The 24,806-nt window shown below is 50.7% G+C and overlaps 1 protein-coding gene across 3 annotated transcripts in view; it reads left to right on the top strand.

The window, feature by feature from the left end:
• Grik5 (glutamate ionotropic receptor kainate type subunit 5) overlaps window positions 1-24,806 on the top strand; it is a 63,275-nt gene that overhangs the window by 16,362 nt on the left and 22,107 nt on the right. For all 3 annotated transcript variants that reach the window (XM_006988082.4, XM_042267488.2, XM_042267502.2), the window contains one exon: window positions 9,767-9,970. In XM_006988082.4, the coding sequence (XP_006988144.1) occupies window positions 9,767-9,970 (204 nt within the window). The remainder of the gene's footprint in view (window positions 1-9,766; window positions 9,971-24,806) is intronic.

Raw genomic sequence — 24,806 nt, 5'->3', positions numbered from 1 at the left:
CCAAGACAGCCAGGGCTACATAGAGAAAGCCTGTCTCAATAAAAACAAACAACAACAACAACAAAAAGTGAGAGGATAAAGTACTCCGAACAGAGAACAGGGTGTGGGTTAGGTCAGGATCCCATACATTGCATTCCAAGTATTCATGCACATGGATTTGGATCCTAGCTCCATAAAAAGCAAACAGCTTGTCAGGAATGGTCTAGAACCTTCCCTATTTTATATTTTTGTTTTTACTTTCAAGAGGCCATCTGTCCCTATCTTGTCTCCTGCTGGGGATCAAACTCAAGGGCCCCTCACTGGGGGATTCTAGGCAGGGGCTCTACCACTGAGCCACACCCCAGCCCCTCACTGGGGGATTCTAGGCAGGGATTCTACCACTAAGCCACACCCCAGCCCCTCACTGGGGGATTCTAGGCAGGGGCTCTACCACTGATCCACGCCCCCAGCCCCTCACTGGGGGATTCTAGGCAGGGATTCTACCACTAAGCCACACCCCAGCCCCTCACTGGGGGATTCTAGGCAGGTTCTCTACCACTGAGCCACACCCCAGCCTCTCACTGGGGGATTCTAGGCAGGGGCTCTACCACTGAGCCACACTCCCAGCCCCTCACTGGGGGATTCTAGGCAGAGGCTCTACCACTAAGCCACACCCCAGCCCCTCACTGGGGGATTCTAGGCAGAGGCTCTACCACTGAGCCACACCCCCAGCTCCTCACTGGGAGATTCTGGGCCGTGTTCTACCACTGATATGTACCCTCAACTTCAAGAAAATTTTACAAAAGTGTAACATACACATACATACACTTGTGGCTTGCACAAATTATAAACATTGTTTCTCTGAATTTTCACAAGCTAAACACACTTACATAACCAGCTCCCTATCCTGAAGCGGTCCCTTCCAGTCACTAACCTGCACACTTCATACATACAAATGGTGTTCGTTCTGTTGTGTGGTGTCACACCTGACACCTTCTGCCCGATATCTTTATCAGAGCCACGTGGTTGCGTAGAGTTTAGTCTCGTGACAATTTACATACCTGTCAAATAGAGATGGGTGTTGGATCTTGTTGTTATGAGTCATGGCACCAAGAACGTTGTTTCGTATGACTTTCATGACCTTGTTTTGACGTTTCTATGGGTGCGTTCTGAGGATTGGGGCTGCTGGGTCGCCCTGTGTCTGAGCTTTAGCAGAGGAATTTGCCAAAATGGCTGCCTCCCTTCCCTTCTCCACACAGTGTGTTCCACCACTCTCCATTTTCCCTGGTGATGGTGCATAAAGGTGCCGCCACCGCCAATGGCAGCATGGTGCCTTTTGTTTGTGTTTGACCACCTTTGTGTGTCAACTGGCCGTTTGAAAAGGTCCTCTTTTGGGGTGTTTTTGAGAAGTTGGAGCTTAGCAAGTGGGTGCACAGCTGTGATCCCAGAATTGAGGGGTGGAAGCAGGATGATTTGGGGTTTCAGGCCAGCCTGGGCATCATAGAGAGACCCCATCAGGAAAAAAAAAAAAAAAAAACAACCCAAGGACTGGGGATGTGGCTCAGTGGTCAAGCATCCGCCTTGCGTGTGTAATGCCCTGGGTTCAATTCCAGTACTTTGCCAAAAGTGGGGGTGGGGGGAGTGATAATGACCTTTTCCTTAATTTTGGAATTACTCACTTTCTGGATACATGCCCTTTGCCTGAAACCATGCATCACAGACATCTTCCTGCCCTCTGTGAGTCACCTGGCCTATTTTTTTTTTTTAAGTTTTTGTTTTGTTTTGTTTTTTAATTTTATGTACATGGGTGTTGTGCCTACATGTATGTCTGTGTGAGGGTGTCAGGTTCCCTGGAACTGGAGTTAAGGACAGTTGTGAGCTGCCATGTGGGTGCTGGAAATTGAACCCAGGTCCTCTGGAAGAGCAGCCAGTGCTCTTCTTAACCACTGAGCCATCTCTCCAGACCCTAAAATGCTTTATTTACTATGTTTAAATTTCATTTTATTTTTATTATTTTATGTGTGCCTTAGTTAGGTTTCTGTGGTAAAAAACAACAAAAACACCTTGATCAAGAGCAACGTGGGGAAGAAAGGGTTTAATCTTATAGCTTGTTGTCCATCATGCAGGGGAGTGAGACAAGAACCTGGAGGCAGGAACTGATAAAGGTCGTGGGAGATCACTGCTTAGTGGCTTGCTCTCCATGGCCTATTTAGCATGTTTTCTTATAATGCCTGGGACCTCCAGCCCAGGGATGGCCCCACCCGCAGTGAACTGAGTCCTCCTACACCAATCGCTAATTAAGAAAATGCCCTACAAGCTTGCCTACAACCCAGTTTAATGGAGACGTTTTCTCAGTTGAGGTTCCCTCCCTCTCAGATGATTCTGGCTTCTGTCGAGTTGACATGAAAACCAGTCAGCACCGTGTGTATGAGTGTCTTGTCCGCATGCATGTCTGCGTACCAAATGCTTGTCTGATTCCCGACGACGACGACGACGATGACGACGACGACGAGGCTAGACTAGGGTGTCAGAACCTCCGAGACCGGAGCTGTGGGTGGTTGGGAGCTGCTGCGTGGGGCTGAGAATCAAACTCGGGCCTCTGAAAGAGCAGCACAGAGCGAGCGATGGCTTCAGCCCTGCCTTTTCATTCTTAGTTGTATCTTCTGATAAAAAGATCTCAAGCTGGGCCAGCAAGACAGCTAAAACAGCTCAGCAAGTAGAGCACGTGCCATGCAAGCCTGATGACCAGAGTTCAATCCCCAGAACCCACCAAAGGGGAAAGGGAAGGACCGGCTCCAAAACTGTCCTCTGACCTCCATAGGTGCACGTCATGCGCGCGCACACACACACACACACACACACACACACACACACACACACACACACACACACATCACACGCACACGCACACACAGTAGCAATTAATAATAATAATAATAATAATAAAAAATTAAAGGCTTGAAGCCAGGACCGAGACCCCAGCCACTCAGAAGTGACTACAGAGTAAATTCAAGGCCAGCCTGAGCAACTTAGACCCTGTCTCAGAGTAAAAGAGTAACGTGAGGCTCTGCAGCCAGCTCACCGGTAGTGTTTGCCTGGCACATACGAGACATGAGACCCCGTGATCGTGTGTGTGTGTGTGTGTGTGTGTGTGTGTGTGTGTGTGGTGTGCACATGCATATGTGTACAACTTACTAGAGTTGGTTTTCTCCCTCCACCATGTGGGTCCCCGGGATGGAACTCAGGTCTTTAGGCTTGGTGGCAAGTGCCTTTGCTCACTGATCCCTCTCACTAGCCCCCTTGAACCAGTTTGAATGTTTCTTTAATGTTTCCATGTGTGGAGTGCAGGGGATAACTTTTTGAGAACTGATTTTCTCCTCTCATCTTGTTTGAGGCAGGGTCTCTCCTGTTTCCTGTTGCTGTTCTGTGTCGCTAGCCTGTGAGCTTCTAGTCAGGTCTGCCCCTGGTCCACTCCTGCTGTAGGGGTGCTGAGATTCCAGATTCCGGCCATCACATCTGGCTCTTTGTGTTGTTATTGTTTTTGAGACAAGGCTCCTCTGTGTAGCCCTGGCTGTCCTGGAACTCACTCTGTAGACCAGGCTGTCCTGGAACTCACAGAGATCCACCTGCCTCTGCCTCCCGAGGATTAAAGGCAGGTGCTACTACGCTGGCCACATCTGGCTTTTTATATGGGTTCTTGCTTTTCCCTCTAAGCCATCTTGCCAGCCCCTCTGTCTTATTTTATTTTTATTTCATTCCTGGAGGGCAAAAGGACTCCAGTATGTGTGTTTGCTCACAGGGATTCCACAGTGCCGTTGTGGAGGTCAGAGGCAAACATGTGGAGGTTGAGTCTCTCCTTGCTAGCCCTCTATCTTGTTTTGAAAAAGCTCTCTCTCTCTCTCTCTCTCTCTCTCTCTCTCTCTCTCTCTCTCTCTCTCTCTCTCTCTCTCAGTGTAGAACTTGCTGTTTTGCTAGATTGGCCACAGAGACCTCGCCCTGACCCCTGGTCTGCCATCTCTACCCCCCACACTCTCCTTGCACTGGGCTTACAAATGTCTAATGCCACTTCTGGGTTTACATGGATGCATGCTAAGGATCCACACTTGCACCGTGGGCCCTTTACCCATTGGAGCCACCACCCAGCCAACTGTTGGATGTTCCTTTTTACCATGGCTCCACCTGCTTTAGCCCTTTGCAGTGTGGTGGAGCACACCTGTAATCCCAGAACAGGGCAGAAGGAGTTAAAGGCACAGCATGCAGTCTTACCTTAAACAAAACAAAAAGTTCACGGCATTGTTTAGGGGACAGAAGATAATTCAAACCAATGGGGAAAAAATAGGACTTCCATAAAGAGTTAATAAGGAGAGAGAGAGAGAGAGAGAGAGAGAGAGAGAGAGAGAGAGAGAGAGAGAGAGAGAGTGTGTGTGTGTGTGTGTGTGTGTGTGTGTGTGTGTGTGTGTGTGTCTGCGGTGGGACGAGGGGGGGGGGGGGCGGGGGGGGTTGCTCACATCTTTAAGCTCCGCATTTAGGAGGCAAAGGCAGGTGGATCTCTGTGAATCTGAGGCCAGCCTCGTCTATACAGCGAGTTCCAGGCCAACCAGAACTGCAGAGTGAGAACCTGTCTCAAAACCAAACCAAACCCTAGAGTTAATCAGGACAAAATTAGCCTCCATCCCTCTCTGGCCCCTCATTTTTTTTTCTCGGAGGCCAGCAGCCTTCCAGAAACGTCTATGTACAAGCACATCCCAGCTCTTTCTTTCGCAGAGAATAGCACATTGTACAGGTTGTTCTGTAGCTAGTGGGTTTTCCCTCTTAATATATCTTCCAGACCTTGCTATTTTAGTAGTTGCCTGGGATCCTTTTATGACACTGATGATCTCTCTAACTTGTTCCAAATTAGGTCTTTGTTCCCACCCTGAGCCCTGGTGCAGTCTTTGCTCTGGACCTGTCTTTCTTTGCATAGATGCTCATCCACTCTTAGGACTGGGCTCCAAAGCATCCTTAGCCTGCTCCAGCACTGGGCTTCTCAGACAGCAGTGTCCTGAAAGAGCCTCCTTGAGAACCACTGGGAGGATCAAAGGTTCAAGGCCAGCCTGGGCTACAGAGTGACTTCAAGGGCAGCCTGGGCTACAATTTAGTGAGACTCCGTCTCAAACAAAAACCAACAAACAAAGAGTACTGGAGGCACTGCTCAGTGGGAATCTTGGGTTCAATCCTTAATATGGGAAGAGAAGGAGGGGGGTCGGGAAGAAAGGGAGCTTTGGCCCTTTCGTTGAATGCCAGGGCTGTAAGTTGAAGTCCCATGTCCTGACTGTTGTCCCCAGTTCTGTGCTAGGCTTCCTTTTCCGTCACTTCTATAAGCTCAGACTGCTGGAGACAGACCCGAGCCCAGGCCCCTCACTCTGATTTGGAGGTGGGCTTGTCGCACGAGAAGAAACAGGGCTTGGGTGTGCGCAGTCTTGGCTTGGTCTCAGACCTTTTCTCTCTCCTCTTTGCTCTGGTTTGGCTGGCAGCCTTGGGCTGGACGCCTTGCCCCTAACCTGTGTCCTGCTCTGTGTTCTGACCTGGCAGGAGAATCCCAGCCCCAGCACAGGCTCTTGTCTCTGATTCTCCACCTCCCCCGGTCCGTCCGGCTCTCCCACGTCCACTCCCCCACTCTGTCCACTTGAGCTCTGTCTGGCATAGGCTTAAAGAGCAGAGGTTTGAGCCTTTGGGGTCACACTGACTTACGACTCTGCTCCTCTGGCCCTCCGTGTCCTCAGCTGTAAGACAGAGGTAATAATACCACCCTCCCACACTGACAGAGCTGTCACACTGTAAGCCCACAAGAAACACTAGCGGCCGCCGCTATTATTAGTATTATCTCACATTCCCATCCCCGCTTCCACAATTTTGGATTTGGAGAAGCAGCTTGGGAAGGAGAGAAGCCCCAGCTCCCTCCATCCTGTTGTCCCTCAGCTTTGGTTGGTCTGAGAGCGCAAGGGCCTGTGGTTTATGTAACCTGGCCTTGTGGGAAGAATGGCTGTCTATGGCTTTTTGACAACTTCCCCCAAAACTCAAGAGGCTAAAACTGTTACTTCCCATGATTCTGTGCATTGATTGGTGGCTCTCATCTTGCCACCCTGGGGCTCACTGGCTACATACACCTAGTAGGCAAGAAGTGTGAAAAGCCCAGAATATCCATGGGTGCTCCTTTTAGCTTCCAATCCCTGGTGCACTTGTCTTCCTGCAGCCTGACCTGGGCTTACTTACATGGAGGTCTCAGAATTGCTCTTAAGGCTGAGGCTCTAGAATTCGGCCGGCTTGATTTCTACCTCATCTGGTCAAGGCAAGTCATAAAGCCAGCTACCACAGGAAGTGAGAGAGTGGCCTCCGCCTGCTGATGGAAGGGGCAGCAGAGTAGGGCAGCTGATTCTGCTACCTGCCCTCTCTGAACTCCAGTACATGTGCATGAAAAACAAGCACAGGCCTTTCATCCCAGCTATTTGGGACACTGAGGCAGGAGAATCAAGGCTCCTCTGGTCTGAAGTATGACTTCAAGATCAGCCTGAGCAAGTTACCGAGGCCCTGTTTTAAGATGAAAACTTAAAAAGAGGGCTGACTGTAGCTTAGCAGTAGAGAGCTTGTCTAGAATCCCCCAGTGAAGGGCTGGGGTGTGGCTCAGTGGTAGAGCACCTGCCTAGAGTCCCCCAGTGAGGGGCTGGGGTGTGGCTCAGTGGTAGAGCCCCTGCCTAGAATCCCCCAGTGAGGGGCTGGGGTGTGGCTCAGTGGTAGAGCCCCTGCCTAGAATCCCCCAGTGAGGGGCTGGGGTGTGGCTCAGTGGTAGAGCCCCTGCCTAGAATCCCCCAGTGAGGACCTGGGGTGTGGCTCAGTGGTAGAGCCCCTGCCTAGAATCCCCCAGTGAGGGGCTGGGGTGTGGCTCAGTGGTAGAGCCCCTGCCTAGAATCCCCCAGTGAGGGGCTGGGGTGTGGCTCAGTGGTAGAGCCCCTGCCTAGAATCCCCCAGTGAGGGGCTGGGGGCATGGCTTAGGGTAGAGTGCTTGCCTAGCATGCCCAGGCCCTGGATTCGATCCCCAGCTTTGCAAAGAAAAAAAAAAAGTCTAAAAATACTCCCTTTATTATAGACTTCTGTGAGGATTTAAAGCCAAATGATCTGGGGCCAGCGAGAGGAGTCAGCAACCAAAGGGGCTTGCTGTAAAGGCCTATGACCTTTGATCCCTGGAACCCATGTGAAGGTGAAAAGAGAGAACAGACTCCATAGAGTTGTCCTCTGACCTACACATGTGTGCTGTGGCGTGCATGTCCTCCATTGTGCGTGCACACATCCTTGAACTCACAGAGATCCACCTGCCTCTGCCTCCCAAGTGCTGGGATTAAAGGTGTGCGCCACCACTGCCTGGCTAATGATAAATAATTTCTTCAAGTCAAGTGATCTAAAGAATATGGGGCTGGAGAGACGGCTCAGAGGTTAAGAGCACTGGCTGCTCTTCCAGAGGTCCTGAGTTCAATTCCCAGCAACCACATGGTGGCTCACAACCATCTGTAATGAGATCTGGTGCCCTCTTCTGGCCTGCAGTCATACATGCTGTATACATAATAAATAAATAAATCTTTAAAAAAAAAAAAAAAAGAATACACACAGGACAGGGAAGGAGGGAAGGGTCTATCTCATGGTAAACATCATAGATGTTATTACCAAAGAGTTCTCTCCTGGGTATTTTCTGAGTCCTAAATTCTTTTGTGTGAAGGGACACTGCCCTGCCACCCATTTAGACAATAGCCTCTGAGACAAATTACGTGTTTAATCCAATGGCCTCCAGACTTCCTCCATCTGCGGGTACTCCGGAAGGCGCTCTGCCTACATGCTTCTTTGTCATGCTGAGATCGGTAAAGTCTACTTGTGACTCTCAAAAGTCAACTTCAGTGCAGCCACTGACGGTGACACCTGTGTCTATAATCCCAGCACTCGGAAAGCTGAGACAGGAGGATTGTGAGTTTGAGGTTCATTGTCTTTAATCCCAGTTCTCAGGTGGCAGAGGCAGGAGGATCTTTGTGAGTTTGAGGATAGCCTGGTCTACATAGTGAGTCCTTGTCTCAAAAGAACCAAGCCAAACCAAGAGCACTGGCTGTTCTTGCAGAGGACCTGAGTTTGGTTGCCAGCACCCATGTGGTGTCACACAATCATCCATAACTCCAGTTCCAGGGGATCCAATGCCCTTTTCTGACTTATTTAGGCTCCAGGCAAGAATGTGGTACACAGATGTACAGGCAGGCAAAACACCCATATGCATAAAATTTTAAAATCTTAAAACAACACCTACAAAAGACCATCCACATAGCAAAAGGCCAGAGATTTGCAAACTGGCAGGTGTGTTCATGTGGCCTTAAAAAAAAGAGAGAGAAAGAAAAAAAAGGTATTAGAATTTGAATGAGTTGCTAACATTCATAATCAAGGGATTTTACAAAACAATCCAGGCTTCCAAAGTCTCTTGCAATTTCACCATCTGGTGTGTCATGCCCGCCTGCCTCGTGGCAGCTCCGGGCTGGAGTGAAATCCTGGTGAGGGATACTCTCATGGGGCCCACTGGCGGCTCATAAAGTTGCCTTAGTGATTCACTACTGGCTGTGCGTGGGGAAGAAAAATGAAGAACTCGTAAGTTGAATCTACCCATGTATGTTTGGTGGGACTGGATAGGGTCATGTGCGTACTTGTGCATGTGGTAAGGATGATTTGGGTAAGGTGTGTCCGAAGAGAATCTTGAATACTCCACTCTAATTTGATGCCAGCCCAGCGTGAGTCCCCCTCAAACCCTCCCCCACTTTCTCCTAGGCATTCCGGCAGGAGCCCAGTGAACTTGGGCTTGGCTGTAGAGAGTCACATGTCTTCCTGTGGTCTGATAAGGGGGTGGCAGAGCCCATACATGCATCCCCAAAGCCCCTCACCTTTCAGGCCTGTTTTCCCGCTCATAGCATTTCTAAATGAGGATGGTGTGCATTAGCCAGGTGTGGTCACACACACTCATAATTGGCGCCCTTGGGCAGAGGCAGGAGGATCAGAAGTTCAAGGTCGTTCTTGTCTATACATTGGGTTCAGATATAGCCTGGGTAACATGAGACCAAGTCTTAAAAACTAGCCAACAGAGCTAGGGAGAGGCTCAGTCTGGCTTGTAGTCCTAATGCCTGGGAGGCAGAGTCAGGCAGATCCCAGGTGTGTGTGTGTGTGGGGGGGGGGGGGCGGCTTGCTGGCTAGTCTGCCCAGTTTACTCTACCTATTTTGGGCCAATGAGAGACACTGTCTCAAGAAAACAACAACAACAGCAGCAAGGGAAAAAAGAAAAAGAAAAAACAAGGTGCGTGGGAGGGCTGATGGGTCAGCAGTTTTGAGGGCAGGGGTTCAGTTCCCAGCACCTACATGGTGGCTCACAACCATCTGAGTTCCAGAGGCTCCAACACCACTTTCTTGCCTTTGCTGGCAGCAGGCATGTACATGGTACACAGACACACATGGAGGCAAAACATCATGCATATAAAATTAAAAAAAAAGAAGAAAGAAAAAAGAAGGAAAGATCAAGGCTCCTGAGGAATAACACTCAGTTTCCTCTGACCTCCTCATACACGTGTGCACTCACGTCACGTACACACAATAACAAACAAATAAAAACAGAAAAGGCGAAGGCACGTGTAGGGGGCCTGTCATCCATCCCTCTTGGGTCCTGGGCCCTAGGATCCTTGACCGAGCCCCCAAGTTCTCAGTCTCTGACCCCTGCTCTCCTCTCTTGCCCATCCAGGAGAACCCGTACGTCATGCGCCGGCCCAACTTCCAGGCCTTGTCAGGGAACGAGCGCTTCGAGGGGTTCTGCGTGGACATGCTTCGGGAGCTGGCCGAGCTGCTGCGCTTCCGGTATCGCCTGCGGCTGGTGGAGGATGGACTGTACGGGGCGCCTGAGCCAAATGGCTCCTGGACAGGCATGGTTGGCGAGCTCATCAACCGGGTATGGCTGGCCGGGGGCTGGGGAAGGAGGAAGGGAAGGTGGGGCCAGATGAGCACAAAGCAAAAGAAATAGGCAAAAGGTTGATGGTGTGCTAGTTACCTTTGCCCCGTGTGTCTCGGGGCCAGGTAGGAGAAGCATGGCATTGTGTTACCGCCTGTGTTTTTGCCAGACGCTCCTCTTACGCTCAGAGGTTTGATGAGTGAATGACTGTGACCTGGGGTAGGAGTCAGGTAGGAGCCTGAAGTCGTCAAGAGAAGCTTCCGGTAGGAAGCAAGGCCAAGAGCGAGGACTGCTCTCTGCCCAGCACCATCGGGGAGGCCTGGCACACTTCAGACCCCAAGAGTTGTCTTCTGGGCCTGGGAATGTGGCCCAGTTGGTGGAGTGCGCGCATAGCGTGCATGAGGCCCCGGGTTCAATCCATTTGAAGCAGGTGTGATGGTGCATGCCTGTAATCCCAGCGCTTGAGAGCTGGAGGCAGGAGCATTCAAGGTCATTCTTCGTTCCATTACAAGTCTGAGGCCAGCCTGGGTTATGTCACCTGAGACCTTGTTGAAAAACCAACTAAACAGAAAAACAGAGCTGTCTGTTGACGCCCACCTTTCCTCAGTAGGTGTTTGTGGAGCACCTACTATGTGCCTTGCTCTGTGAGATCCAGTGAGCAGAGACCTTGCCCCCAAGAACTTAGAGTCTTGTTAGGGTCGAGAAAGCAAGCGACCACAGTGGTTTCTGATGGAGAGGCCCAGAGCAGACTCCTGACTCTAACTCAGTGCTCAGGGTCTCCGCAAAGAGATGCTGCTGCCTGAAGTGTTGAGTCTGTGTGTGTGTGGGGGGGGAGCTGACAGGAAGTCAGGTTCTGGGGACACATCTGTCATCTGATCATATGGAAGGCCGAGAGGGAAGATCATAGGTTTAATGCTAACCCAGGCTGCAGGGCAAGACCCTGTCTCACAAAAACAAACAAACAAAACACCTCACAGTGGCACACACCTGTAATCACAGCAGACAGGGATCCGAGGCAGGAGGATTACCAATGCCAATCTCGTGGTGAGTTTCAGACCAGCCAGGGCTACACAATGAGACCCTGTCTCAAAAACCACCCCCCTCAAAAAAAGCAAAGGCATGAAGAAGTCGGGAGGTGAGGGAGGTACTGAGGAGCAAAGGGAACATCACTTACAGAGGTGGAGCCCTCAGACTGATGCATTCTGGGTGAGCCAGCTGGGCCTGCCAGTGCGTGGGAAGTGCTTGGATGAAGGTAAGGAGGGAGGAGAGGCAGGCAGCGAGAGGTGGGAGGCAAGGGCACAGTGGAAAGCATATGCTGGAGTCAGACCAACCTGGACTGGAGTCCTTGGGTGGATCTTTTCTCTACTCTGAGCCCCACTTTCCTCCTTCCCTAAGACAGGGAAGACCCTGGACAGGTCTGTGGTGAGGGTCTCAGACAACAGACCAGTTCATCATGTGCCACTTGTCAGAAAACAGGAGACTGGAGTTTTCTTTCTCCATTTTTCACGTGTGTGCTCATGGATGCATGTTTTTGTATGTGTCTGGTCACACATGTGTGGCTATGGCTGGCTGTGCGTACACACGGAAGTCTTGGTAGCTCAAACTGCTCCCCCCACACCCCTCCTCCCAAGACAGGTTTTCTTTGTGTAGCCCTGGCTTTCCTGGAACTCGCTCTGTAGACCAGGCTGGCCTCAAACTCACAGAGATCCGCCTGCCTTTGCCTCCCGAGTGCTGGGTTAAAGGTGTGCGCCAGGCTGCCCTTTAACTCAGTTTGTAGCTGAAGATGACCCTGAACGTCCTGCCTCCACCTCCCAAGTGCCAGCATTCACTGGCACTCGCCACCATGCCCAGTTTATGGGAGATGCTGGGGATTGAACCCAGGGCTTTGTGCCTGCTAGACAAACACTCTATCAACTGAGACACATCCCCAACCCCTTGCAGGTTTTGTTTTTTATTCCAGAGAAAACCAGGTGGGCAAACGGAGAGAGGCAAGGCTATGCAAAATAGGTGTGTGGACAGAGCAGGAGACTGCAGTGAGGTCAGCCTTGACATTGGACTCGCCTAGGCTCACCCTCCTGTCTCTCCCGAGAGAAAGAACTGACTACTTTGGAGCCTCTGAATGTCATCCAGATAGACACTAGCAGGGCACTTTGTTAGACAAGGACATTTATCCCTCAGGGCACTGATTTTCTAAAGTTATTTGAACGGCAGAACTTTTCCTCCCATTGATAGCCTCTTCAGAAGCCCAGACAAGCAGAGCTGCTCGGGGGAGGCAGAGGCGGGGGCCTGAGTCCCGGCTGCTTGGTCCCTCGACTCCAGCCTGCAGGCAAGCCCCAAGGCACGGTCCCCGGAGGCCGCCAGCTGGTTTGAAGGCGTCTACCCCGAGAGTGGGTGTTAAGACTTTCGTCCCTGGAAAGGGGGCCTGAGCAGAGAGGAGGAGACCCAAAGCTGGTGGTGGTCCTGTACCTACCCCGGGTTCGGACCTCATAGGAGCTGGTTGTCCCTTTCCACCACGTGGGCTCTGGGGCAACTTAGGAATTCAGGCTTTACCCACAGAGCCATCTCACTGGCCCCAGGCAGATCTTCCTTCATCTTGGTGGCTCTGGCCTCACCAGGTGAGCACAAAGATTTGGTGTCTGAGATCACAGTACCTGGTTATGGCACAGCTGGGTCCTTTCCAGTCTTGCTTCTGCTGTGATTGCCCGTGTGGCCCGCAGCGTGGCCGTGAGCAGCAAATGAATAAATCTATGTAAAAGACTTGGGGCAAGGCCTGGTAGGCAGAGGTGCCACCCGCCCGTGACCTGTCCTGTGGCTGTTCTTAGCCCTCTCGGCGTGGTCAGTCCACGCATGCGTTCATCCATTTGCCAGCCAGCTGGTATTTATCAAGCACCTACTGTGTGCCAGGCTCTCTGCTTTGCCCTGGAATAACCAAGGCAGCCCCAGCCTTGCCCTGAGTGGGCAGGTCAAAGAGTGTGAACCGTAGCAGATCAGGCTGGCTCGAGTGGGAGAGAGTATAGGCCAGCCTGAGGACCAGAGTAACGACTGTGGAGGGTCTGGTGGGCCAGGGGTCCGAGTGTAGTAGAGACCAGGGGAGGAAGGACTTGGTAAACTCAGGCGGAGGGGTGGGGGTCGGGGGAGAGAATGTAGCGGCTTCTCCCTGTGTCTGGCTGGGGCAGCTGTCGACATTTACAGAGAGAACAGTGGAGGAGAATCAGGCTGGGAGCACAAAGAGACCCAGACTGGGTCCCGCTGAGTCTGGGCCGCCTGCTGTGGCGTGGCCAGGCTTGCAGAGCCACGTGGGAGTCCTTACCACATCACCCAACAGCAGTAACTGCCCCTGGTTGACTTCACACCATCTGCTGGCAACTTTCCAGTTGTTACTTAACTCCGGAGCATCACCAGCCTCTGGCCAGCGAGAGTCCTGGGGCAGCATGGGGAAATGTCTCGACTCCCAGGGCCACAGCCAGGTGTGTCTGTCCCTAAAGCTACATCCTCTGCAGCCTTCCCAGCAAGTACTTGGGAAGCCTAGAGCAACCAGGACAGTGTTTGCTGTGGCTCATCAAATGTCCCTTCAGGCCTTTGTCCAGGCTTCCATTCCTATGGCCTCACAGTGGGGGGAGTGGAGTATTCACCTCAAAAGCAGGGAGGCCACGGGGGTTAGTGACAGGGTGAGCCAGGGTGGGCATCCTAACAGGCTGGTCTCAAGCTGGAGAATGACTTTCGGACGGAAGACAGCACAATGCACTGGCATGTCCTGCCCCCAGCCAGGGATCCTTGGTCTTTCTCAGAGTCTGGTCCATTTATCACACCCAGTGGCCACTGCTGGGGACCATCGTTCCCTCTGTGCTGAGGATTCAGGCTCTGTCCCTCTTTTCTTTTTTAAAGATGTATTTATTTTTGTTTTATGTATATGAGCGTTTGCCAGCACGTGTATCTGTGTAGCATGTGTATGCCTGGTGCCCATGGAGGTCAGAAAAAAGGTGTCAGATTCCCCCAGAACTAGAGTTAGATAGTTGCAAGCTGCCATGTGGGTGCTGGAAATCAAACCTGGGTCCTTTGCAAGAGCGGCCAGTGTTCCAGCCCCATTTTTTCTTTTATCTTCCTCCCTCCCTCCCTCCCTCCCTCCCTCCCTCCCTCCCTCCCTCCCTCCCTTAGACAAAGTCTCATGTATCCCAGGTTGGCCTGGAACTCACCTAGCTTTCCCCTTGGGGAGTTGAACTCAGGGCCTCGTGCATGCCAGACGAGCCCTCTGCCAATGACATCCCCAGCCCTGCTAGCATCTTGCTGGCCTCCTCACCAGCTGCCTCACCTTGGGTCATTCTATGCCAGCTTGTTCACAGTCTCTACAGTGCAGGTCTGACCTTCTGCTGTTTGCTTCGGCCAAAGCCACGGGGCTTTAAGATAAAGCTTTGCTGGCCCTAAAAGGTAGACCAGACATCTTAGGTCAGCCTCGGGAGCAAGGAGATGAGCTCTGATACAGTTGTGCCTGCTCCTCATCCCGAGGGAAGTTCAAGAGCTGAGCTGGCCAAGGACATCCTCCCTGAAGCCTGCCTTGAGGCCTTCATACTCCTGACAGACACATCTTGGGCTGTGAGCTACCCCGAGGGAGCGTCAGGACCTTGGTCAAGGGCTTGTCTTCCATTGACAGAGCTGTGAGCTTCTGGCACCCAGGGCAGCTTGGGGAGCCAGTTCTCTGATTCCCAATAGAAGTCGGGTCCACTGTGGCATCCATGACAGTGACAGAAAGGTTAACAGCTGGCTGGTGAGCCCAGGCTCTAGGGGAGGGGATCCTGCGGGATTCCTGGCAAGCCACCACATCTCCCTGAGCCTCAGTTTCCCCTTTGGAAATAGTACAATATTTTTCTCTCTCACAGAACTTTGGATTAAATGGGAGCATTTGTAAGGCAGGCCATAGCACGTTGGTGCTCACTGCTAATGTTATGGTCATTGGGGTATGTGTAACAAAGGGTGTTAGGACATTGCCTGTAGAGTCAGATAACCCTGGTTTGAACTGGATTTGCTCCTTGCAGGTTGTGTGGCCTGCAGACAGGCAGCTGCCCATATAAGTTGAGTCTTAGTGTACCCCTAACTTGGAGGGACATCTTTGAGGGACTGATGAGATCAGCACACATGCTGTCATAACCAAGACAATGTCCACATCACCTTGGATATCACACATGAGGGGCAGGAACCTTATAAGCTGATGCGGAACAAGTGAACAGTTGACTCTCTCCAGGGGTCTGGAGAACTGTTGCCCATCTCTGCATGTGCAAGCACATGGTGTTCTTCAACCACACTGCAGCTAATTCCAGTTTGCTTGCAGTCTCCAACCCACCCTGTCTCCAGAGACTGCACCAAGTCCCCTAGACTGGTGTTTGTAAATACTCTCCTGTATTGGGTTTCTAGTTCAAAAAAAGTTAATGTGTTAAGAAAGTTGGATGTGCCGGGTGGTGGTGGCAGGCAGATCTCTGTGATTTCGAAGCCAACCTGGGCTACAGAGTGAGTTCCAGGAAAGGCACAGAGAAAACCTGTGTCTCAGGGGGGAAAAAAAGTTGGATAGGTAGGTGCAGAGTTGAAAAGGATTATTGCCATAAGATAGCTTTTATGTGCCTACAAAACCATCATCTTGGGGCCAAAGAGGTGGCTCAGCAGCTAAGAGCGCTGGCTGCTCTTCCAGAGGACCCAGGTTCGATTTCCAGCACCCACACGGTGGCTCTGAACTATCTACAGTTGCAGTCCCAGGACATCCAGCATCCTCTCTGTCCTCCGATGGCAGCAGGTGTACCTGTGGTGCTGACATACGTGCAGGCAGAGCACCCATACACATAAAATAAGAATTAAAAACAAAAACAAAGCACCATCTCACAGTCACAAATGGTGCTGCATACCTATAGTTCTAGCACTCAGAAGGCCAGGGCAAGATCAGAGTTCCAGGACCGTCAGGGCTGTTGGGAGGGGGAAGGGGGGCCATGTGACTGGGGGTGCAGCTAGGTCGGCGGCGGCAGAGAGCTTCGCTTGCACAGTCTTGGCTCTGGGTTCTGGGTTCCATCTCCCAGTACTACAGAAACAAAACAAAAACACAGTCCCTTTGTTTGCCCTGGTTCAAATGTGTGACACAGAGTGGTCTGACATTGGAAAGAATCGCAGGAACATTCAGTGTGGCTGTGCAGGGCCAGTGCTCTCACGCCTCAGAGACAGCCAGGATGCGGGGGAGATTTCCCACTCACTTCCCTTTAATTCACTAACATATATTAATTTTGTTTTCAAATTGAATCTCATGTAGCCAAGCTGGCTTGGAACTCATTGTGTAGTCAAGGACAACCGTGAATTCTTGTTTCCCCCACTTCTACCGCCCTAGCGATGGGATAATAGGTATATACAACCACACCCAGTTATGTATTTACCACTTTTATTTTTGCAAAAATGGTATCACATTACACGTAATGCTGTGTAATCTGCTGCTTTTCACTTTGGCCTTAACTTGGGTGTTTGTGGCCCCCCCCCTCCCCAGTCTCCTTGTGTAGACCAGGCTTGCCTCTGACTCACAGAGCTCCATCTGCTTGCACCTCCCTAGTGCTGGAGTTAAAGGTGGGTGCCACCGTGCCTTGCCTATTGACATTTTTTTTTTGGTCCGTATACATAGATTTGTCTCATTTTAAAAACATTTAATTACATTTTTCAAACTTTGGTTTGGTGTGCCATGGCACACACGTGAAGGTCAGAGGACTTTTGCGGGAGACGGTTCTCCTCTCGCACTAGTCAGGTCCTGGGGACTGGATGCACACCATTTGGTTTGTCCGCAAGCACCTTTCCCAGCTGAGCCATCTCGCTGGCCCATGCACCGTTTTTTATTTATTATTTCTATTGTTGTTTTGTTTTGTTTGAGACAGGGTTTCTCTGTGTAACAGAGCCCTGGCTGTCATGGAACTCACTCTGTAGACCAGGCTGGCCTTGAACTCAGAGATCCCCCTGCCTCTGCCTCCCGAGTGCTGAGATTAAAGACCTGTGCTGCCATTCCTGGGTCCTCTTTTCTTTTTCATACATGACAAGGTTAGCTATTTTATCTGTTTTTGTTGTTGTTGTTGTTGTTTTCAACATTTACTTACTGTGGGAGTGGGGGTGCACAGATGCACCCCCACTACAGTGTCAGAGGTCAGAGGACAGCTTGTAGGAGCTTGTCCTCTCCTTCCATCTTGTGGGTCCCACGCATCACGCTGCCATTGTCAGGCTCAGTGGGAAGCAAAGTTACTCACTGAGCCATCCTGCTGACCCCAGCTTTGTTTGTTTTTTGAGACAGGATCTCATACCCAGGTTTGCTTTGAAATCTAGATATTCCTGCCTCAGGCTCCTAGGTGTCCAGCCCAAAAATAACCATTTTATTACACAAAGAAGCCTTGTCTCAAAAAAAATTAAATTAAGATAGTTTTGTTTTGTTTTGCTTCCTTTTTCCAGACAGGGATTCTCTGTGTAGCCCTGGCTGTCCTGGATCTCACTTTGTAGACCAGGCTTGCCTCGAACTCACAGAGATCCGCCTGCCTCTGCCTTCCGAGTGCTGGGATTAAAGGTGTGCGCCACCATTTTAATTTTTTAATTTTATTTTATATATTTGAGCATCTTGCCTGGGTATATGTTAGCCCACCATGTGTGCAGTTCCCACAGAGGCCAGAAGAGGGCGATGATGGAGCCTCTGGAACTGCAGTGAGGAATGATTGAGCCGCCATGGACCAAACCCTGGTCCTCTGTAAGAGCAGTAAGTGCTCTTCACCACTGAACCATCTCTCCAACCCAAGAGTAATCATTCCAGAGGGTACCCTTCAACCAGGCACGGTAGTAATTGCAACCCTGCTTGTAATCCTAGCATTTAAGCTGAGGAAAGTCATAAACTGCAGCCTGGGCTCCGTGGTAAGACCCTGTCTCAAACAACAGAAGTGTGGTTACCTGCCATTTAACACGTTCATCGCTGTGCCACCACCACCTCTGTCTAATTCCAAAGTATTTTCATAACCTTTGGGGAAAAATAAATCCCCGGACTCATTAAGTAATTGCTCCCCATACGCCACCCGGCCCTCCCCCCAGCCTTGGAGACCAATGTACTCTCCCTCTCTATGGAGTTACCTATTACAGATACTCCCTATAAGTGAGGTCATCCAACATACGGACTTTTGAGTCTGGTTTCTTTCATTTTGCTTTTATTTATTTATTTTTTTGAACGTTTTTGTTTATTTTGCCTGCCTGTATGTCTGTGCACCACATGCAGTCCCTGTGGAGGGCACCAGATCCCCCTAGAACTAGAGGTACAACTGATTGTGAGCCACCAAGGGGGTGGCGCTAGGACTGAACCCAGGGAGAGTGGCAGGTGCTCTCGGTCGCTGGGCCTCCTCTCCAGCCTCTTAGCATGTTTTTTGTTTGTTTGTTTGTTTGTTTGTTTTTTTAACAGAGCTGAGGACCGAACCCAGGGCCTTGGGCAAGCACTCTACCACTGAGCTAAATCCCCAACCCCTGCATGTTGTTTTTGAGGGTCGTCTACATTATCACAGATATCAGTACCACAGTCCTTTCTTAAAACTTTTTTTAGGTTTTTTTTTTTTTGTTTTTTTTTTGGTTTTTCGAGACAGGGTTTCTCTGTGTAGTTTTGGTGCCTGTCCTGGAACTCACTCTATAGCCCAGGCTGGCCTCGAACTCACAAAGATCCGCCTGCCTCTGCCTCCCGAGTGCTGGGATTAAAGGCGTGTGTCACCATTCCCTGACTTAAAAAACTGTGTGTGTGTGTGTGTGTGTGTGTGTGTGTGTTCACGGATGCCATGGCACATAAGTGGAAGTCAGTTCTCTCTTTCCACTGCATAGGTTCCAGCACCTTTACTAACCACCAAGCCATCTCAACATTTCTTTTCATGGCCCAGCATTAACTGAACAGACAAACCGCTTGCATCTTTTAAATTGCTAGGGGGGAAAGTGTGTAGCCCGTCTCTTCTCTTGAGAAACAGCTGCTGTGGGGAAAGAGAAGAAACAGATAGCTCATGCGGGAGATGGTTGGATGGGTGGAGGTTCCGGCCTGGAAGACACGGCCTGGGCTAGCGTGGCAGGTGGCAGGTGGGCTCCAGACTGGATGCGCATGGGAGGGAATCAGAGGCCTGGGGTTGGACTGGACCAGCCGAATGGGTGGTTCATCCTGTTTCCACCGTGCAGTCGGTGGTCAGGGTGAGACAGAAGAATTGCATTCGGATGCCAGTGTTTGTCTGAAATTGAAGGAAGGCTGGGGAATTCCGTTTATGGCTGGAGCGTGAGTTATTAAGCCTGTCCTCTACTGATGGCCGGCTGGGCGGCTTCCAGTCTCCCCTGGCACAGCCACTGCCCCTCTGAACTTGGCCTGTGGGTTTGTGGGAATGTTCCTGAGGGATACACTCTGAGAAGTAGGAGGGCTGGGTCAAAGAATAGGAATTGTTTTGAAGTATACACTGCCAAATGGCTGTTCGAAAAGGTTCCGCCAATTTATATTCCCACCGAAAGTGCAGGAGAATGTCAAGTTTCCTGAGCGCTTGCCAGCAGTGGATATTATCAATCTGAAAGAAAAGAAGCTGTGCCAGTGAGGAAGGCCCAAACAGTACCTGATTTTTTAAAACCTAAACAGAATGTTACATGGCTGCAGTTGACATGTAGGTACCTATTTATTTCTTTTACTTATTTAGGATTTTAAATAGATTATTTTAAAAAATGAGTATTTGCCTGCATGTGTGTATCTGGTGCCAGAATGAAAGCCAGAAGAGGGCGCTGAATCCTCTGGAACTGGAGTTACAAACAGGCAAGAGATGCCATGTGGGTGCTGGGAATTGAACTTGGGTCCCCTGCAGAAGCAGCCAGTGTTCGTAACCTCCAAGCCGCCTCTGCAGCCCTGTTTCTTCCTTCCCATCACTCCCTTTCTCTCTTCCTTTCATCCTTCCTTTGAGATGGGGTCTTGCTGTGCTGTCCATGTAAACCTCCAATTCCCGGACTCAAGTGATCCTCTTGCCTCAGCCTCAGCAGTAGCCTAGGCTACAGGTGCCCGTCACTACTCTCCGATTCTTTTCTTTCTTCCTTTTTGGTTTTTTTGAGACAAGGTCTTTCTACATAGCCCTGGCTGTCCTGAAACTCACTCTGTAGCCCAGGCTGGCCTCAAACTCACAGAGATCCACCTGCCTCTGCCTCCCGGGTGCTGGGATTAAAGGTGTGTGCCTCCACACCTGATTTTTAATTCATTTTTTTTTAGGTATAGTCTCACGTAGTCCAAGCTGGCCTTAAAACTTGCTGAGGATGGCCTTGAACTCTTGATCCTCTACCTCTACTTCCTGCATGCTGAGAGTACAGACATGCACCACCATTCCCAGCCTCTTATTTTTTTCCAGGAGGATGCTCTGCTCTGTATAGAATAAGCAGTTAGTAGAGCATTGGTGGTACACACCGTTAACCCCAGCAGAGCAGACAGATGGATCTCTGGGTTTCAGGCCAGCCTGGTCTACGCAGCCAGTACCAGACCAGCCAGAGCTACACAGCGAGACCCTGTCTTTGAAATAAAGACTGGATGAGGGCTGGAAATGTAGCTCAGTGGTAGAGCAATTGCCTAGTGTATGTGAGCCCGTGGGTTCTGTCCCAAGCCCTTAAAGACAGACAGACACTTTTTGTGGCTTTGTTGTGTATTGAATTGCTTTTCAGAAGGACTGCAGGCATCCCTTGTCACTGTTTCCATAGGCCACCCTCTGCCATCTTGGTAAAAGGCGAAACATTTTGATTTAGATTATTCCTGCTTTGCCTGTTGGACTGCAGTGAGGCTGATATGATCAGATGAAGCTAACCAGAACGGGATGATAGAGGGATGGACCCACCTTGTGTTTTCCCAGTTCCTGACTGTATAGTTGAAACTCAAATATCCGGAAGCTGGTAGAACCCCTGCTTGGCGCACTGAACACTAACCCAGGGAACCAGGGCCACTGTGGAAGCAAGAACCTGTCCCTTAGAATGCTCCATCTTTCTCTGAAGCAGTTCTTTTTCTAAAGCAGCTCTTTATCCTCTGGGGAATCGCAGAGATTAGCACCACCATCAGCAGCACGAAAGGAGCCAGGGTACTGAGCCCACCCCCATTCCGCTGCCTGTTTGGTCCATGCAAAGACAGATGGATCCTAGGGAATGACAGTGGGTTGCTGTGCCTGCAATCAGATGATGACTCAATTGCAGTTGCTGTCCCAAATGAAGAGTCTTGACTGGAGGCAAACCAGTGCAGCTACAGCTGACAGACACATGAGTGACTTAGCAAATGCCTTTTCATCCACACTGATTTCTAAGGACCACCCAAAGCCGGGTGCACATCTTCGAAGCCTTGCCTCAGGGCAACATCGACATTCCAACTTCCTGCCCTCACATGGGCTTGGTAGAACTTGATCTCCAGGGTCCCCGCAGTCCTGTGCTGACTGCTGCATGGACAGCAATACGCTGATCACATCCAAGGGGCTGAAAGTAGTTTCATTAGTGGGATTAGCAGTAGCCCTTTTTGATATCAATCAGCCAAGACCAGTCTGGACATAAAAAGAACCATTTAACTCACTAGAATCATAGCGGTTCTGTGAGGGGTGCGTGCGTGCGTGCGTGCGTGCGTGCGTGCGTGCGTGTGTGTGTGTGTGTGTGTGTGTGTGTGTGTGTGTACTGAGGATTGAACCTAGCTCCTTATGCATGCACTGAGCCATATCCCTAGCCCTTAAACTCTTGACCCTCCTCCCTCAGTCTTCCAAGTGCTGGGATTGCTGGGTGTGTGCACTCATGGGTACCTCATAGTTATTTGGATAAAAGGAATAGTGTGTATGTATATAGTGTATGTAAGTGTGTGCATGCGCACTCGTGCATGCTCATGAGCCTGCAAAGCTTTTGTGGAAGCCAGAGGTCAACATTTGGTATCCTCTTCTATCTCTGTCCATCCTATTTTATAAAAAAAGATTTATTTAATTTAGGTGTATGAATGTTTGCCTGTATTTATATATGTGTACCATACGTGTGCTTGGTGCCCAGGGAAGTCAGAAGAGGGCTTTGGAACTGTCATGTGAGTGCTGGGAATTGAACCTGGGTCCTCTTAACCAATGAGCCATCTCTCCAGTCCTCCATCTTATTTTTTGAGAGTCTTCACTGAACTTGCCCAGCTAGACTGGCTGGCCAGTGAGCTCCATGAATTCACCCCTGTGTCCTCTTCCCCCAAGTGTATTGAGGTTACAGGGGATGCGCCTCTCCATGTCCAGCTTTTATGTGGGTGCTGGGAAGCTGAACTCAGGTCCCCATGCTTACACAGCAAACACTTTACCCACTGAGGCATCTCCCCAGCCCCAGAAAGGCTTGCTAGCTAGCCAGGCATGGCAGGGCTGCTGGAATCCCAGCACTCCTGTGGCTAAGGCAAGAGGATTGCAAGAACTCGGTCCCAGAGTAGAGAGTAAAGGGGGGCCAGCAAGATGGCTCAGTGAGGAAGAGGTGATGATGTTGATGATGATGGTGGTGGTGGTGATGAGGAGTTCAGTCTTCAGAATCCAGGTGGTAGAAAGAGAGATGACTCCTGCAAATTGTCCTCTGATCACACATGAGTGCCATGGCATGTACACACACACACACAGACACACACACAGACACACACACACACACACACACACACACACACACACACACACACACACACACACGGCAACAGCTCCTGCCTGTAAGACTGAGGGAGTCACCTCAGAGCTCAGAGTCCCACAGAACCAGACTTGGACCCTGGGGGAGGGGACCCTGTTTGCTTGGTGCTGTTGACATTTGCCAGGTGTTTGGGTGTTTGTGGCAACTTGTACCACATTAGATAGTGTGACTTCGTGTGACCTCCATCTGCCTGTCTACCAAAGGACCCATCCAGCTTTGCATTTGGAGTGAGGCTGGCTGTGCAGCAGACTCAAGGCAGCGTGCAGGCTGGTCAGTCCCCTGAGCCCGGCAGGCAGCAGGTCCAGAAACTGGCAGAGTGCTGGTGGCATGTAAGATGCTATTTGGAGCTGTAGCAGGTGCCAGTGGGCACTTGTGGAGGCAAACCTATGTCCTCCATGTTGACTTGTCCTTTGAGACACTCCCTGAGGGCCACACAGGACATCATCATGCCCCTAAGGACTGTGAGGGCTGAGCTTCCATGGGGATTTGTAGGTCATTTCTGCCTCCGTCAGACCCTCACCAAGTCGTTGACTTGCTAAGTGAGAGAATAAGAGACTTCCAAGGCAGGAGTGAGGGACCTCCCAGTAAAGAGCCACACAGGAAATATTTTTGGCTTTCAGGCCATTTGGTCATAAGCATTCAACATTTCTGTCAAACAGAATTGCAGTCGGACAGTATGTAAACAAGGGGCCGTGTTCCAGCTGAGCTTGGTTTGCGAAGGCACCTGAGCTAGGCTTGGCCGGAGCCACCCTTGCTCTCCTGTGCCGTGCAGAAAGTGGCCACATCCCTAGTTCTGACAGCAAAAGGAAAAGCTGGAGCTATTTGTGAGAAGCTCCAAGGAGCTGCAGCTTGGCCCCCTGGAGGCTGGCTTTGGGCAAAGCCAGCTCTGCAGATGTTGTTGGGAAAGAACAAGGGAGCCACTGCTGCGCAGGCTAGGAAGGGAGATCTGGAGGGAGGCTGGAGCAAGCCTTCCTCCAGTGCCCTCTGTGGGTGGAAGCTGGCAGAGCAAGCCTTCCCTCTTTCGGCGTTCTTGAAGCCTCCCTCTAGCTCCCCCTACCGGAGGAGCCTGGTGGAGCATTTGGAGAAACAATGTGGGTTGTAGGCATCTAGAGCATGGGCTTGGACATATCAGAGGGGCAGTCACAAGGGCTTTGGGGCATTCGGGTGACCCTCCATCATTTCTTCTGTTACTTTGTTATCAGTTAAAGCAATGGGTTTCATTATAGTGTTTATTTTTACCGATCCTCCCCTTGTCTCCTCTTGTCAATCCTTTCGTCCTGCCCTTGTGTCCTTCTGCTTCCAATAGTCCTTTCTGCCCCCACGTCATGTGTGTTCCATTACCCTACCTCTCCCCACGCCGTTTGTTTATCTTATTTAAAGATTTGTCATACAGATGGATGGATAAATGAGCAGAATTGGCAGGCGGTTGCAATGTGGGGGTAGAGGGTGAGACAGGAGGGGGACTCACGCAGGTGAAGGCAGGTGGGCAAAGCCTCATGGGAGAATTTTGAAGAAAGGTCTTAGGGGCAGAAGAGAGATTTGTTCAGGGCTTTAAAAGCAGGCTGGGAATGCTGGCCAGTAGTTGAAGAATGAGTGTTATTTTGGCATTTAAGCAGGGGGGTGGTGTGATGGTTGTAGCTTGGGGTCCCTTAGTCTGGGAGACAGAAGTGAGCTTTCCCGAGGCCTGAGCAGGAGCCAGCATCAGAGGCAGAGGAGAATGATGCCCATTCGTCAGGTGTTTAGGGGCAGAGTCGGGAGGATCGAGTGTGGATACAGCCAGGGTGAAGGGGACAGACGTGTGGGGACTGATGTCCAGGCTTCTATCTGGGAGGGATCAGGAAGACAGGATTCAGAGCATTGCTGGGAGCAGAGAAGAGGGTGAGGCTGCTGCAGGTTTCCCAGAAGTTCAAGGACTTGAGCTGGAGAGACAGCTCTGGGCTTAAGAGTCCTGGCTACTTTGGCAGAGGACCTGGGTTCAGCTCCCAAGCACCCACATGGTGACTCATAGCTGTCTGTAACTCTAGTTCCGGGGAATCCAGTGCCCTCTTTTGACCTCTGTGGTACACACACACACACACACACACACACACACACACACACACACACACACACACACATTCAGGCAAATGCTCATACATGTAAAATAAAAATAAAC

Source organism: Peromyscus maniculatus, chromosome 1 (genome assembly GCF_049852395.1).
Source record: "Peromyscus maniculatus bairdii isolate BWxNUB_F1_BW_parent chromosome 1, HU_Pman_BW_mat_3.1, whole genome shotgun sequence".
Lineage (NCBI taxonomy): Eukaryota > Metazoa > Chordata > Mammalia > Rodentia > Cricetidae > Peromyscus > Peromyscus maniculatus.
Note: the sequence above shows the minus strand (reverse complement) of the source record. Positions and strands in the feature narration are given on the sequence as shown.